General features: G+C 39.8%; 1 protein-coding gene across 2 annotated transcripts in view; it reads right to left on the reverse strand.

Annotated features, from left to right (window-relative positions):
* SACM1L (SAC1 like phosphatidylinositide phosphatase) overlaps positions 1–17,735 on the reverse strand; it is a 25,575-nt gene extending 7,840 nt beyond the window's left edge. The window contains exons 1-11 of one of the 2 annotated variants that reach the window (XM_010712958.3): positions 17,572–17,732; positions 13,549–13,646; positions 11,978–12,052; positions 9,674–9,801; positions 8,565–8,714; positions 5,638–5,697; positions 4,261–4,294; positions 1,695–1,796; positions 856–941; positions 589–675; positions 85–153 (exon numbers count right to left, since the gene is read on the reverse strand). In XM_010712958.3, the coding sequence (XP_010711260.1) occupies positions 85–153; positions 589–675; positions 856–941; positions 1,695–1,796; positions 4,261–4,294; positions 5,638–5,697; positions 8,565–8,714; positions 9,674–9,801; positions 11,978–12,052; positions 13,549–13,646; positions 17,572–17,645 (963 nt within the window). In that variant the 5' untranslated portion in view covers positions 17,646–17,732. Of the gene's footprint in view, positions 1–84; positions 154–588; positions 676–855; positions 942–1,694; positions 1,797–4,260; positions 4,295–5,637; positions 5,698–8,564; positions 8,715–9,673; positions 9,802–11,977; positions 12,053–13,548; positions 13,647–17,571 lie in introns of both variants that reach the window. The other variant, XM_019616576.2, reaches the window with a different exon arrangement.
* Positions 17,736–17,795: the final 60 nt, after the last annotated feature.

Here is a 17,795-nt window from a genome sequence, read left to right on the forward strand (position 1 = left end):
GGGAAAAAAAAAAAAAGACAGTATTATTTGTAAACCTGCATGAAAGAAGAGCAGCTTTCTCAAGAAGAACAAGGGAAAGCATACCAAGTTAACAATCATCTGCTTTCCATAGCTGATTATTTGTGAGTCAAAATGTCTTTGGAAGCCATCCATCTAGGAAAGAAAGGAAATGCAACAACAGATTTAAGATCCGATCTGCAAGAAACCTCCACAATTACTTTTCAACGATACACAGTTTTATAGCAGAGTGTTTGTTGTTCTCTATTGTGTTTACACACTTTACTTTCACTCCCCCCCACACATTTTTCCTTCTCCCCCCCCCCCAATTCAGCTCTCCTTAAACAAGCCATAGGTAAGTATTTTCCAACTACTAGAACAAGAACCAAAGAGAAAACAGTACCCTGATTCACCCTAGGTGTTCTTTTTCAGGTACTGGACTTCTTCCACAGAACACAAGACTTCTCACCGCTACTCAAAGATCCTCTATCCAATATTGCAGATTTTTATTCTTCTGATTACAGTCTGTTACACTATCCATCTACACAAGCCCAGAAACACATTAGAACCCCAAGACAAACACTCACATACATGATTTACTGACTTGCTGATCTGCGGCTTTGGTTTATACTTGAGGTTTGGTCTCTGAGACCAGAAAAAAGGAATTGATCCACGGGTCTGAAAAAAGAACATAACAGTTTTAAACAACAAAACTTGCTTTCAAATGGCAAGTGAGTCTGTAAATCAGAATGGTTTGGCTGATATTTATTTTTAAAAATGCACATATACTGTATATTGCAATACAGATTTATGAACACACACTTTAAACCAGTCAGCAGTTTATTACGCTGACCTTACCTGAACAAATGATGCTTTGCTCCCCTTGTAATGCACAATTTGTTCTGTTTCAACGAAGTTAGCTGCATGTCCCTCTGAATCGATACCTAAGCAGGATAAAGAGCTTGTAAAGAGCTCATCGGGGCACAGCAGAACAGCAACAAGGTATCAAAAGACTTTCCACCCTCAACTTCCAAGCCCTCAAAGCAAGCATGGAAACACCAAAACTGCCTCAAGATGGCAAATTAAAACTGCCTCTGGCAGACCTTTAATATGATCTGTATCAACTGTAATTACTGAAGAACCACAGTTCTGCTTATCACATTTTGTGAATTATAGGCCTGGTTACAGTCCTAGAAACTGAGTAGCTGAATAGAAAATAAAGCAACTGCTTTGACACTAATAACTACAATTCAGTAGCAAAGGTATTGCAGAAAGTGACTTATTTCTTTAAAAGCATGTATTATTGAGACTTACATAGAACAAGCAGTACTTTAATGCCATTTTCTTCTAGTCTTTGACCTCTAATAATTGGAGAGCACCACTACACAGGGCTCCATAGTTGGCACTACCAATGCTTAGTTTACTGGTAGGCCAGAAAGAGGTTAAATGCAAGTGCAGTCCCATCTAAATGGGAAAGCAGTAAAACTCCCTATAGTACTTCTGCAGTAATCTCTAGCAGGAATAAAGGAGAACTTCATCACACAGGTTACCGGTATATTTTTGGAGCAAGGTACTTTTGATATAAGCTACAATTACATGCATTTTGCATGAGTCACTGAACAGCAGTTGCTCTTAAAAGAAAGACATGTATAGATTGAATGTGCATTATGTTTAAGTAAATTCATTTGCTATTTTACCTCTTACATAATAGCGTACACCAGCTCTGAAACAGCTTCTTCTGGAAACAAGCAGCCAGTCAAAACACTTGCCATTAATAGAACAAGAGTGCATAGAGATAACTGATGAACAACAATAAGGAAAAAAAGCCAAACTTTTCTTACATATCAGCAAGCAGCCAAAGTGAAGGAACCAAAAGATAACATCCAAAGAAAGCTGCCAAAGTGAACATTTCCTGCTCAGTAACAGACACTAAACTTCAGAGAAAGTACCTTTTCTCTATCAGTATATCCATCTCAAAACACAAGATAGAGGGGATGCACTGATGAACGTGCATTAGAACTGCTATAGTTTTTAGGAAGTGGGACACTACAGAAGATTATCTAGCCTTATCATTCGACTTTATCATTAAATGAACTGACTTCTGAAGTCCACAGCTGTTATCCTGTTAAGCCATGAATTAATGGATATAGCAGTCTTACTGCTTCTTGCTTGTGCTGCTTTCCATGAAAAGGACACTCCAAAACTTTCCTCTAGTCTTTAAGAAAAGTACCTTCAGCTATGGAAGCCTTGCATGTGTGAGTACAGCACACATCACACTTACAGATTTCAGAACTATAACAAATGTAGACTGGCTTTCAAATCCTCACACACAAAAATGAGAATGCACACCAAGTCTTCAGTAGGAACTTCTTATGGAAGCATGCTTTTCTGCTCGGACTAGATACTCAGTGGCAAATGCACCATAACCTGTGATTAAATTCAAGCAAGGATTGAACAGGACATTAACAAATACTTCCAATTTTGGATTCTTGATCTGTGCTGCTTATAATGCCCTTTGTTTGGATTAGAGCAATTTATGCAGTCTAAACTAGACCAGCATTCCTCATGAGTAATTTCTCCAGGTAGATTCAAAGGCTTTCATCCTCTGTCATTAACAACCAAAACACAACTCTAAAATATTCACAAGACCAAAATTGGAAATTTTTTACAAGCTGCAGCAGTGGCATACTGTATTGGAAGCAATCAGTAGAACCTCAGGCTAACATAAACTGTTGGACATCGGAGTATTAACTTCTTCCAAAGCACTTTATTCCAGAATTGCAACACAGTAACTGGCTCATTTTCTGTATCCATAGTTTGTCCCAACTTAAGCATCAGTTCGTTGTTGGCAACTTGTCACATACACTTAAGAGGAAAAGACATAACTGACTGTTCTTGGTGGGTGCAATGTTTTCTTCTTGGAGGAGGGCAGGCTGAAGAGAAGGAGGGGGCAGCAGCAAGTCTACAACATTAAAGCCAGTTTAGACTTCAATTGATTAAAGTCTTCATTACCCAGGTAAGTCTACTATTCCACTGCAAGACTAGAACCCCACTCAAGATGCTGAACAAAATACACGTAGGTTTATATGGAAGAAGATCTGAGCTTAATGAATTAGTTTGTAGTAAGATTATGACAGTTCTGCTTCAGGCTTTTTCTACCATTTTAATCACACACATACACAAAAAAGTTTCTTTGAATTCTTGGGCTCTTTAACATGTTTGGTTCATGTTAGAATTACAGTGCTGCATACAATTCATGGTAATTATTTATATAATAAAAATAGGACAGAGGAAGGTTAGCTGCAGTCTGCCAATTGTTAATTGCAATCTATTCGGATTCTTCCACCCAGCACCTGGCAAAGGCAGGATATGGGCTGTGCTGTTTTGACAGCTCCCTTTTGCTATCTTCCCTTGACTCTCCACCTACTCCCACAACATTTTCCATTAAATGAAGGCACAGGAAAGAAGAACTGGAGATCTGCCAGCTGCTAACAGTCCTACCAGAACAACTGATACTGTCTGGAAGCCATTCTCTGCGCACATCAGAGCAACCTTGGCAACAGAATGCTGCCTAAGTTAATTCTTAAGTCTTAGCCATTCCTTTTTGTACTGCCAAGTCAGAACCTGGGACTTGCCGTTGATCACACACTGCATGAAGAATATGGTTGCCAGAGAGCGTTAGGCCTACTTACAAGATTAAATTTTCTCCTTCTCCCAAAAGAAAACAAAAAATTCCATACTCAAAACCTTCAAGACTGATTTGCTAGAAAGGCTGTTACCCTACACGCTGGTGCAGGAAAAGCAACCAGCTAGGAGAAGACTGCCAGAGCCTTCAGCAGAACTCCTCATCTTTTTATTCACCAACAGGAAGATTCACAAGCATTCCTCCAAACCAAAACTACTCTCCCTTATTTTAAACTCAAAGGAAATGCTAACTGAAGGTATTCTTATAAAGAAGTAAGAAGGGCTAAAGTTGATATAAGAATCTGCTACATTCATCCTAACCTTTACTTCCTTGAAAAGCAGTTAGCTAAATCATGCCTGTAAAAATCAATTAAACCAAGCCTTCAAAGTAGAATATTCGTACAAGTTAACACATAATGGGCTATCAAACCTGTAGAGTTCATATCTGAACAGAATACCATTAATTCTAATATTGTATTCTATGTTACATTACCAACATAGCCAACGTAGCAACCCACACAGCAGTCATTTTGGCAGACTACTGAATTCAGTACTGATGTTTACAACATAAAAGGATACATCCATGCATCACTGGCGTAGCAAATCTATGGATCTGAAACAAGAAAGCCACACAATGCATTTAGAATTAATAAACAATATCAGACAAAAGTGGTAACTAATAATGTTGTTTTTTTTTTAATGTTTTTAAATATAATTTTATATGCTTGATATTCACTACTTTTTGTTTAGGATGCAGTAACTCCTTCAGAGAGAACAAAATTTGAAGAAAACAGCAGCACACCTAACCTTTACCATACATAAAACTTCAGTCTTAAAGAATTCTCCTTACTAACACTTGAAAGGCCTGTTCCAGGATTTCTCTTACCCTCTCATTCCAGAGTCACTTGGGTTTTCAGTGAAATTTAGAATTCAAGTCTTCCAGTACTAGAAGTCAGGTAATATTTCATTACCTCTAACTGTTACTATAGCAAGCCACCTGTAGTCAGTATTAGGTCATGCTTCTCCTCACACTGATTATCTCCACCTTCAACTCTGTTTTGCTTTCTCCTTCTGTTTTCACCAACCAGCCACTTGGCTTTCTTTACTGTTCCCAACACAGGTTCTCCGATTTCCCCAGCTTTGTTTGCATAGCACCATCTAAAGCATCTACTCAGTCATGTGTCTCTGGAATATACACAACAACCTTGTGCTACTACCTATCTTCACAGTCCAGAAGCAGGGCATAATCCAGCCTTTTCAAACAGTGATTAACATAGAAGCACAACTCCACAGGATACTGAGACAGAAATAGAAACAGCACATCATTCACTTGGATAAATGGCAAGTACTGATAAAGAGAAAAGGCTGCTGTAGTGTAGACAATCTAGTAGGTTTCATGTACTTCTCAAATCTCTTAATCTGGCCACTGATGCACTCACTACAGGCTCAGCTCATAGTCAGGCACTTGTATTTACTTCACTAAATGAATTCAAATGCTACATTCTGCCAATCTTAAATTGAAATAAACTGAAAGAACATGAAGTGTTAGTCTTACTCAAGTATCAGATTTACAACCTGCTCACTAGGCAAATAGTTTAAACTGCACCCACTGAGAAAGATGCTAACCAGCCTTAGAGTATTGTGCTGAACCTTTCTTATACCTAAAGATAAATAAGTAGTCACATTCTAAAAAGTTCAAGAAGTACGTGCTCCACAGTCTAAGTTCACCTTCAGGTGACACAAGCATGATCTCTTCAAATGCAGACACTTCCAATACTAAATACTGAGAATACTGACATAACATTGGAAGTTTGAAAGTAGATTGTCACTGTATTGAACTAAAAGACAAATAGCCAAGCTACACTAGATCCCAGCTGCCTGAAGTAAGAGAATGCTGTGTAATTTTATTAAGAGTGTATTCATTCTCTATCAATATAATGATTATAAAGTGTTTACCTCTGGCTGAGCAGCAAATTCTCTAAGAAGATGCCCATTCCATACAAACCGTGGATCAGCCTGCAGAAAAAAAAAACAAAGTCACACTTTTACAAACTCTCCATTCAGTTTAATTGAACATAAGGGCAATTTGGTTTGGAAGCCATGCATTACATAAATTTAGGTGGGTAACTGTATATGGAGGTGGAACATCCTTTGTTCACTAGTACCATTAATAGATCTTCAACTAGATAAAATTGTTAAAAGAACAGTTATCTGATCTGAGGAGGTTGCCAGACTCTTCAGGTATGCTAAACCATAAACAATTCAGCTGAGATATGAGAAGAACATTCAAGAGTTTGTATTACATAAACAGGGCTCAAAGAGATTATCCAAAACACTGATAACAATAGCAGTGTAAGACTGCTGAAATGGGCAGAAGGTAAGAGTGTAAGGAGTCCAGGATGCAATAATCAACTCAGAGAATCAAAAGTTAAACAATAGTTGCAGTTACAGAGGAAAGAATTTGTGTGGCTGGAAATAAATGATCCTCAACTTCATGTTTCTCCTGTTCACAGCTCACCTCAAAAGCATCTTGGACAGGTTGCTGAAAACTTTCTAAAAAGCTACCAGATTAGTCATCAAAGTGACATTTGCCGCAGAACACTGCAGGCTCTAGGGAGATGGCACAAATTTCAACTCTAAGATGAGGCATACAAGACAATGCATCAGCAAGGACGAGGATAATTCAACCTCAGTGTGAGAAAAAAGGATAAAAACAACCTATTTCTGTTGGACAATACAGCAAGTAGGACTTGAAATACCACAAAAAAAGAAAACAAAACATGATGGATTAGTGACCTTATTTTGGGGTTGTTTCCTTCTGCTAAAACTACTAAACAACAGCAACAAAGAAATCCACACCAGCTACCCACTAGGCTTCTCTGGAAAAAAAAACACTGAAATGCTCAAAATTGTCACCATTCTTTGACTAAGTCACTATATGACAATAACGAATATGAAATTACATTTAAATGGTTTTAGCTAACATTTGTATTTACTTCAAACTCTCTATTTACTGTGCTTTGCCTTACAAACAACCTTGTAGGATTCCAGTTTTAGCACAAACCAATCTATTCATGTCAGCAACCAGTCTCTCTTGCAAGAGTATCTCAAAACAACAAAAAAAACATTTGATAATGCAAAAATGGTCCCCAACTATCAACTGGAAAATGTGAGGTTTTCATGGTTTTGTTCAAATCTTGGAAAGAGAAAGTGAACTGCTTTGCTAGAGCAGACAGTTTTAGTAACCAAGAAGCTTCACAGGTTGGATGGTCACAGGCAGAGGGTTGAAGTCAACAGATTTACATCCAGGAGGAGGACCATCATGAGAGGTGCTCCCAGCTGTCTGTTGTTCTCCAACTCCTTTAATCAATGACAAACAGAGGGATCAAGCACACCCTCAGCAAGTTTGCAGATAACACCAAGCTGAGCAGTGCAGGGATACAAAAGAAGGAAGGGATGCCATCCAGAGGGACCTGGACATGCTAGAGAAGAGGGCCCACAGGAACCTAATGAGGTTCAACAAAGTCAAGTCCAAAGTGTTGCACTTGAGTTAGGGGAAATTCCAGATACATGCAGACTGGGAGAACTCATTGAGAGCAGCCCTGCTGAGAAGAAGGGTAAGGGAGATGATTGTTTGCCTTCATGAAGCCACATCTGGAATACTGCATCCAGGCCAGGTGTCCCTAGCACAAGAAAAACGTGGAGCTGTTGGAATGGGTCAAGAAGAGATAGCCAAAGGGCTGGAGCATCTCTCTTATGAAGAAAGGAGGAGGAAGTTGGGCTTGTTTAGCTTGGAAAAGACTTCAAGGGAGATCTCACTGCACCTTCTAGTACTTGAAGGGAGCTTACAAGAAAGAAGGAGACTGACTTTGTCTGAAAGGACAAAGAGGAATGGTTTGAAAATAAATAAGAGGAAGTTCTTCACTCAGAGGGTGGTGATGCACTGGAACAGGTTGCCCAGAGGAGCAGTGGATGCTCCATTCCTGGATGCATTCAAGGCAAGGTTGAATGGGACCCCAGGCAGCCTGATCAGGTGGGTGGCAGCCATGCTGATAGCAGAGAGATTAGAACTAGGTAACTTTAACATCTCTTCCAATGTAAGCCATTTTATGGTTTTATGAAGTCAAAGGCAAATCTTAAATTCCTTTTAAATTCATTTGAAACAGACATTTTGAAGTACTTCTAACCTGCTTGATCTCAAAGTCTGACATCACAGCTGAATATACTTTTGTAAGATCATGCTGCTAACAAGCTATGAGGGTGAAGGAAGAATGGACTACTACGCTAGCTGCAACCCCCAACAGTTTTGATAAGACACCACAGCGCTCAGACTTCTGTACCGAAGTATAATACATTAGTTACTTCCACTCTTACTCTAAACACACTAGAAAGCAAATTAAGTTGATGGAATGTACTTTGTACACTTAACTGGTTGCTTCTTTTTCCTCCTACTGCTAGCTTCTTATTTAAGAGAACTACCCCAGTACAACTGGATTGACAAGCTACAGAGTTTAGCAATCGAGAAATAGGAAGAGAAATAAAAGCGCTGTTATAAAGACTTACATCTAAGCGACACGCAAATCCATCCCACTCATTTAGTTTAATGACTGAGATAGTAAACACATTTTCAGCTTCAGAGGATCATAAACTCTAACACCATCTGCTACAATTTAACATTATTTCATTATAAAACATCGTAGAAGGTTTAAGCTTGAGAGTAGTAGACACACTGATCTCATCAACATCACCCTAAGGTTTTTATTAACTTGAAGTTTGAGACAGATAGTATTTAACTGATGTCCAAAAAAACTGAGTAAAATATACTTACATCATGCAGAACTGACAACATCAGAGACAGATACAAAGCAACAAGAAATCCTTACCCTCTCCAATAGGCTCATCTCCTGGAACTCTGGGCTGGTGTTGGCTAATCGTTGCAGGGTGTGTGTTAGGTCATAAGTTGTTGAGAAGTAAAACCCATCCACACTCAAAACATGACTAATCATTGATAGAAATACTTTATTGTCCTGTAACTGTTAAGAGGAAGGAGAAAAAAAATTATCATCAAAATAGCTTATTTTTAAGAGCTATCACTACTTTACCCAAAACTGTTTAGATTTTAAAAAAGGAATGCAAAAGAAAGCAATGTAAAAGAAACTTTACTGCCAAGATTACCCCAATTACTAATCTGTGTTTTGATTCAAACTTCAATTAGCCCCACTCCTTTCCTGAAAGAGCATCAGATTCCCTTTCAGCTCTGTTGGTTACACAAACTCATTTACTCTTTATCAATCCACAACACATATATTAAAAAAAGCCTTTGTCCTTTTCCTCCCTCTAAAAACCAATTTGCCCCTGCTGAGTAATCACATGACTGAGTAATTCCTTAGATTAAGCAAGGTGGATAGCCAGATATGAGCAAGGCAGTTTACTGTAGAACAGTAAAGCTGTGCGAAATATATAATAGGAAGAGAGTCGCGATTTTATGGAGTGGCTCAGGAAGACTGTTTTCTAATAGACTGCAAAAGTGTAGCACTAAAACGTCTCTGCAGTACACTGCACAGGGAAAGCATTCATTAAGGCCCTCAAAAGGGAAAGATGATGATAGATAGTCAGGAACAATATGCAGCAACATAGGCAACTTCATCCTACCATATTGTGCCATCCTAGAAAGGGGAAAAGCACACAACTTATGGATCAAGCTCAGTGGGACTGATATTCCATGTTGTACAACATCAGTTGGTTATCTTGAATGACATAACTTATACGTATTTCAATCCAAATATCCCAACAATTACTGTAGTCTGAACCAACCAGAGGAAAGATAAGTATAGTTCAGAGAGATTCATAAAAAAATAAAACCACTCACTCAAGCTAAAAACCAACATACTCTGATCCACTAAATTCTACAGTTCCATCAAGGTTCAGTTCTGTGGTAATGGAGACCAACAGAAGAATTTCCTCCCCACTCCCCCAGTCAATCCACTTCTACCTGAATATCAGTTAAGTGCAGCATCGTCTTTTTGTAGGAGAGGATGTCAAAGTCTGTCGCTTTCCAGATTGCATGACTGAAAATCTCACCTACTTTTTTCTTTTTTGTTATTACAATAAGATATGTCCCTGTAAATCAGAAAAAAAAGCAAAGTTTTTTGAGAAAGCAGATACACACATGAAGAAAACCAGTCCATAATCATATACCAGAAAACTGAAATCCATCAGAAAGAGTGAGGTTTCTTCACGTCCCAGATAGAACTTTGCTCATTACAGCAGCAAGCAGCTGGAACAGAAACAAGTGCACTTACAAAGTTACCCACATCTCTACACTAGCAGATCTTGAGCTACTCAAGAAATGTAAGGAATTCACAGAATAGACAAGGAAAAAGAAGTCATATCCATGCTGCACAGCAAAGGTGGTCTAAGTTCTTAAGGTTTCCAATGTAGAATGTAACCAATGGCTCAGTGCTTCCCAAATCATGTTCCAGCATGCAAAAGGAACCATGCTTTGGAATCCAAGAGGTCTATTCCTCTTATGCTCAAAAATAGATGTAACACTGTAACACCATTAAATGTGTAGCTGAAGCTTCAGCTGAGCAGACCAATGAGCAGGCCACAGAGAGGCACAAAAACAAAATACTTTTTTTTTATTAAAGCCTTAGTAAAAAGCAACCCACTTACTGAAATAGAGAGAGCTTATGTTACAAGCAGTACTTCTACTACTGTACTTTGATATGCACGTGGTTTTATGGGCAGGTTAATTACTATTGTAGGTATCTAGCCTCTATGCTAATCAGAGAACAAGTAGCACTCCCCTACACACCCTTTTTTCTTAAAAAAAAAACCTCTTCAGCCCTCATTTTCTACCATTTATTTTGGTGGAATAATTGAGGCTCTAGGACACTTGCATCTCTAGGTATAAGTATCACTTTTGGTTGGCATGTCACAAGCATCCAGATATCTCACAAGAACCTGAATTATATTCACCACTATGCACAAAGGCACTGTATAAATACATGAGCTTACACCAACATGAGTTACCAACACTGTCTTTTCCTATTTCAGTAGGTGACATTCAGTTTCAGATTTCAAACACTTCAAATAATATTTCAGCACCTCCCCCCCTTGATACTGTAATAGACAAAAACATTAATGCCTGTTAAAGATGCTTCATTGATGGATACTGAATCAGATTTACAGTTATCACATATAAGTGAAATGCCTAAAAACTGTTCACCAAACACTAACCAACACAAGCTATATACTGACAGAGCCAGGCTTCAGGGGTGAGGCTGGGGAGAGGAAAAAGGATACTGAAAGGAGTTATACTTTGGTGCAACACTCAGTTAGGTGAAAGAAAGTTATTACCAAAACTACAGTTTAGAAAACTGCCCTTTGGGGCAGTGCTGTTTTAAGACAACAAGGACTAATAAAGTACTTAAGACAGGGATGTCCAGTACATTGCTCTCTCTGTGTAAGATGCAGAATTTTTGCTTGGTATGTGAGCTTGTGAAGTTTGAAAGTTTAAGATCCTTTCAGAAGTAACTGTACTTAACGGTGATACTTCACTTGAAGAATGCCATAGCATGATTGAACTTAAATCCTTTGTTCGCATGGAGGCTTTCATTCACCTCATTATTACATCATTTTTCAGATTACGTTAGTCTGTAGAAGGAATTGCTGTTCAAAAGATAGCAATCTCCTGTTAGCTTAAGCCTTATGAGTCATATTCATTTGTGGCAGCAACTACTGACATCTCACAGTAATTTTGGATATTTAGAAAAATCAGCTTAGCCTTACCTTATCCTATAAATCCCTGAGACGCAGGATTGTTCTAGTCCATTCTTTTTCTTTCAGTGCTGAGTTTCCTTCATGTTTTTAAGTTGTTGGTACACAATCATTACCTACAGAGCCATACCCACTTATCTAACATCTTGTCACCCTCATTTATTTATCAGCATTACTGAAGTCAAACTGCACAACATGACTACTATATCAAGTCCTCCAACCAAGATGAAAACAGTTCATCTAGTAGAACAGCAGATGAAGTTGTTTGCATGCATCTGAAATACATTCTTAAAACTCATCAAGCTGGCAGTCAACCTTAGCTTTAGAGCAGCTACAAATTTGACTGTCATGAATATACAAGATTAACTGAATTTGGATACCTCCATACTCCAGCAACCCAAAGAAAAGCCAGTCATACCGTGCAGTATCAGAGACCTGCAAAGACTATTCTCGTCTTTGAAGTTACCTTAGCAATGTATTTCTCTTAATTTATATAAGCACCATTTTTTCTTACCTGCCACCAACCGTATTGTTCCCAAAATACCATATATAGGCCTTGTCACAGCTGAAGGGGGAACATCTTTTTTAACTAAAAAACAAACAAACATCTATATGTAAGCTTCAGAATGTTCTGAGGGTGTATCAGAACTAAATTGTCAAAGCTTCTTGGACAAATCAAGCTTTGCACTGGAAGGAATGCAATGAAATTCTAAAGCCTGAGAGGGGGACAGGAAGGGTGGGGTGGTCAAGGAGGGGATGCAGAAGCACTCTAACTTAATTTGTTGTTTTGTTTAACCAAAAGAATCATTCAGTTGAACACATTTAAGCTCAATAGTGATAGTTTAGCAAGAAGATTCCTGAGCAACATACATTCCTGCCAGCTTCCAGAAGCTTGTTGTTTTAAAACCATCAAGACACCAAGGACAAATAAGCCACAAATGCTTATGACACCTGCCATTCTTAATTTCTTCTTCTTCTTCTTCTTAACCTCAACCTATTTCCATCTCAGAAGCTTTAGCACACTTCTCCAATTCTCTGCAGAACTACTATCAAAAGCACAGATCTTGCAAGCAAAAACACACCAAGATCCGGAAGGCATCCAAACATCAATTCTAACTGCTAACATGTTAGGCTTTCCTCTACCCACTTCTCTAGAATAGCAGAACAACCATCAGAAGTTCAAAGAACTCCACACAGTAAAACAAAAAACACCCACACAGTTCAGTACTCTCCCAGACTCCCAAGTCTGGAGAACAGACAGTGCTCAATTCTTTGTGTGCTTTAAATATCACACAGGTTCATCTGATCAAACATCAGTAATAGAAACTGATGCAGACTAGCAGAAGACTTTGGATAGTCATCTCTACTAGCCATCTAGTTTTGTAGGGGTAACTTTGAAGGAGAAATGGAGGTACTACACTAGAACACTAAAAACATCAAAGGGATGGGCTCTTATGTGCTCATATATGAACATATCTGATAAAGAATAAAGAAGTTGCTGCATTTATATTAACACCAAACAGACAAATGCTAGATTACTGAGATACCAACTCCTGAAGCATCAAAAAAAGGGAAGTCACATCACTGTAACTTCATGTCATCATTTAATGCAAGCCCTTCAATTTTTATTTTTTAAAGTACTGGGTTCACATTTTGAAAGAAATATTAAACCAGTTACTGTTTTGAAGAACTGACCATCAGCATGCTTAAGAGTACCTGCACTGACACTTGAATCCATATTCACAACAGAACTAAGTTTACAGTGAAGTTGTTGCAGGCTTCTGTTTTTGTTTCTTAAAGGTTTTATGAAAAATCCAGGCTTAGTACTAAAATAAACAACCGCACAGCTAATTCAGCAAAAGCTGCAGGAGCCCAGCATTCAGCTCTTCCTTGACTGATCCTGAATTTGGGTTGGTGCAACAAGTCCATTTGGATTAGTCAGTTCTTACTGTTGTGATAGTTTTGCTGAAAACAGACAAGCACCACCACTACCATTATAAGATTCTTACAATCTTCTGAGAACACCTAAAACAAGAGAACAGAACAGCAAACAGCTTTGCTGGGATGCCCTGGGAAGGAAAGTACCTGTAAGAGTGACTTCCGTGGAGACTCTATCAATAGCCAGCACATCATCTGCTCCATCATCACAGGCTTCCACATAGAACTTCTCTGGTGTTATATGCCTTTAACAGAATGGAGAGGAAAAAATTAAACAAGGCTAACTTGGTATTTTGCTCTGTGTTCAGGTGGCAAAGAGCCCAATTGATTTTGAACTTCATTTCAGCTGCAAGAAATCACCATAACATTCCTATTAGATTACTTCCTAGCAGCCAGTGCATGAGAAGCAAATAAAACAAATCAGTTACTCAAAAATCCATGGCCTGTTTAATAAACACCACCCTCCTTCAATACACTGGAGGCTAAAGACACAAAGCTGGGTTTATCTTCATACTGGTCCACTACATAACTCACATAAGCTTGAGCTTTGTCACTTCAGAAGTCTCAAAAGCCAAAACAAAATGACAGAAGTCAAACACTTCTTAATGCATCAGGAACTGAAGTACCACATCCCTGATGTTGGCCCAGGAAACACAAAGCTGCGCTCAAAGCAGTGAGAGCATCCCACACTAGAGATAAATCTGCTAGACATGACCCAGGAAACAACTGGAAAACTTAGCCACGCACCAGGGCTTTGTTTTCCTTAGTTTGATGGCAGATCTTCTTAGGCTGTTTCTCCCTACACAAAGCTCACCTTCCTCCACATTTTTGTCAGTTTTTTTCTTGGCTGTTTTTCAATCTCTTCAAAGAGCGGATGGAGAATAACTCAGATCAGAAGAAACCCCAGTTCCCCTTTTGGCTCTCGCTTCTACTATTCCTCCCATTACAGTTTTTGGTCACCTTCTCTTAACAGTGCCTGTAGATTTCTACCTTTGCCAAAGCCATCATCTCCACAGGCACTTTTGAAACCAGCTTCCACACAGCAGCCTATATTCTGCTTTTGAACAACCTTCATGTTTGGCACCAGAGCCCGCCTTGTCCTCGGCTGCGCTGTCACTGCTATCTCTAACCTGCCAAAACAGCAACAACTCTTCCCATGAATACCTTGCCTCCATCACAACTCAAGAGCACAAACCCTCCCAAGATCTGAGCTCCTCTCATCTACTTTGCATTACAGAAGGACCACCGCTGTCAGAGACTATTGCTCAGCATAGCTAAGGAACAGTCATAAATGAAAATATTTGGCACTGATAGCATCACTCATTATATTCAAGAACAGGAAAGATGACAGTGCACATCTGCAGCTGTCAAATTCACATTTCAAGTATTACTAAGGGTGGCTTGTAGCACATTCAGAAAGTCTTCCCCAATTTAGAAATGTGTGCAAACTGCTGCCAAGAGATGCAGCAATTCATCCTGTAGGATTGATTTCATCCTTACAATTCAAAGCTGAGGGAGAAGTACCTGTAAGATTTCGAGAAGACATATAAAGAAAACAAATCTTTATTGGAAATTTTAATTTTATTATTATTTTTTTTAATAAAAGGTCCTTATCAATTATTTCACCTCATGTTGCTGAAGAATCACTCAAAAGGAAAAATATACAAAAAGAAGGGAGCATGGAGGCTACAATCAAAACACTTTCAATAATCTTGCCTTTAAGGAGCAAAACAATTCAGTGAAACCTCCACTGAAATGAAGCCTTCAGGTTTTCCAGTTTATCCAGTTGAAGCACTGCCGCTTCTGAAATCACCTTGGGCACTGACAGATGAGACCTTCCAGGAGCACAGTAAAAGATGACTAAATGGCTCAAACCAAATTAGTCCCTGTCCTCCCCAGAGCTGGGCTCAGCATCGTGTTGTGTTGCGGCGTAGGCTTCAGATGCTAGAGGCATTTTTAATGCCCAGATGAGAGCTCGTTCAATACGGGCTGGAGAAAGGGAAAAAGGACAAGCTTGCCTATGAACAGTTAGGATGTGATGAGTTTTAACTACGTGCCCTTGTTGCTGAAGCAATTTCAGTAGAATCCGAGTCATGTGCTTGTATGGGAACAAGTTTGGTGACACAGCAGGAGTGGTTTACCTGCAGATCTTCCTGGAAGTTTCTATAAAAACAAAGACACCTTGAAATTACCCCAAGGGAGAAAGTTTTAATACTTGCTGTTTTTCTTAGTAGCTAACTGTATTACAAGAAATTCTCTATTCTTCTTCATCGAATTCAAGTTCACCATATTCCTGTGCTTCAGGTTAAGCGAGCAAAGAAAGTCATCCTCCCTCAAAAGCCATGAGCTGCAACTTCAGCCTTCCTAAGGAAAAGAACACCTTCTGTTGTATTTACCAGCTGCTTTGCGAATCACTTTGTGAAGATATTGCTCTTCCTTCCTAAAAATCAATGTCAAAACAACAGCTGCCCCATTTCCCAATCCAAGTCACAAGGCTGCACTACAAAAAGCATTGATTCTTACCATAATAGAAACATAGAAGGAAAATAACACTTGCTTACACCACTTAGAGGATTGGTTTCATTGATAGTTGAGATGGTCTCTTTTGGTTTGTGTATGTTGTGATGCTTCACTTGCTCTGTTTTTATTACAAAGCAATGTTGTACATCATGAATACTAGGCAGAGCTGCATCCTACGTTGTAATTAGGCTGATCTAACAGAAAAGAGTATTCTTACATCCAGATTTGGCATGACACAGAACCCATCTCAGCCTGATGGAACCAAAGATAGAACCTCACTCAATACCACTTCAGCCTTCCAGACCTCAACGGCCAAACCCTTACTTCAGTGATTGATTATTTCACCATAAATACTTCACAATACTCTAATGCAGGAAGCTTTCCGAGAGCAGCCTCTGAACTCTGCAATAAAACAAGCCAAAAGCACATCCTGCACTGCGCAATGTGTTTGCTGTGCTCAAGCACAAAGCAGTCAGCTATAGGGGTTATAGGAAAGTGGGCTATAGGAAGGATGTTAACAAGATACAGCTCCAGCAGCACGTTAAGTAACAGTGCTAACATGCTGATGGTTGCAGCACTCCAGAGATTCCAGATTTTCTAGGTGAGCAGGTGTTCTAATTATACATCTACAATAAATATTACTCCTCAAGCACAGACAGCGCAAGGAACTGGAACATTTCCCATGGAGGAATAATTGCTGGGGGAAAAAAAAAAAAAAAAAGAGTAACAATCCCAGGATTTTAAGAAAAACAACAACCAAACCACAAAGAAATATCTTTTAAAAAGAATTAAGACCTAGTAAAGGCACACAGTCTTAATAATTATTTCCAGTTATATTTCACTTCAGATAACAAACAATTTACCATGTAACTCATTGCCCTTCTACATCAACAGCCCTGAGCTCCATCGTGGCAGACGAAGCAATGGGAGCACACAGCAGTTCTTTATAGAGGCAGACGAAGCACTGAAAGCTCAGCTTAAGAAAAACAAGACCCAAAAGATAAAAATGCACTTTTGGGCTTCTCTCTCAATGCAGACAGGTAGAAAGCTCTGTCTGTATACTACTGTAGTGCTGTAGCACTACTAACCAGCTCAGTAACCAATGCTGCAACTCAACTAGTTACACGGGTAGCAGAGAAGCTTGGCAGCAACACGTTAACCTGCATTGCTTGCACCTGACTGAAGATGAAGGCTTTGACTTTGCTTGTGACAACACAGCGTGCAAGAGGTCTGCATTCAGAGCTGGCTCCTGCAGCAGGATTGCAGCAGGGCCCTCAGCACGCACTACAGCCCATGGGCTCCATGCAGTGCCCACTGACCTCCCAGAGACTTTTTATGAGGCCGTATCCGGACAAGTGCTTTTACTTTAAGAAAAAAGGCCTTGCCAATAAGGTCTGTGTGTCACAGGACGCACAGCGGCCGCTCACACAACTCACCTTCCCTCCACCGCAGGCAAAAAGATCACAAGATCAGCACAGAGAAAGTCAAGCACCATTAAGCAGCGAGAGCAGCAGCAAGCTCTGTGCCACACGGGCAGTGCTCGCAGCCACCACCGAGGGCTCTGCAGCACAGGAGCACCCAGCCACCTCCAGCATCCTCACACACAGAGGACCACAACAAGGAGAGAAGCCCAGAGACGGCTGTAGGTACGACAGCGTTACGGCAGACCACGAACGCCAGTCTCCAAGGACGGAGCTGCGTGCCCTGATCCCAAACACGGCCATTAAACGGAACTGTAAGGTCAGGCCTAAGAATGGCTCTCAGGCAGCGCCGCAGTGAGCGCACGGCAAAGCTCGCAGAGCGCACACGGAGCTCAGGAGGCCGGCAGCGCCCTCGGGGCTCACAAGGGCACCTCGCAGCCATTTCTGGCCGCC

The sequence above is a fragment of the Meleagris gallopavo genome, chromosome 6 (assembly GCF_000146605.3).
Source record: "Meleagris gallopavo isolate NT-WF06-2002-E0010 breed Aviagen turkey brand Nicholas breeding stock chromosome 6, Turkey_5.1, whole genome shotgun sequence".
NCBI lineage: Eukaryota > Metazoa > Chordata > Aves > Galliformes > Phasianidae > Meleagris > Meleagris gallopavo.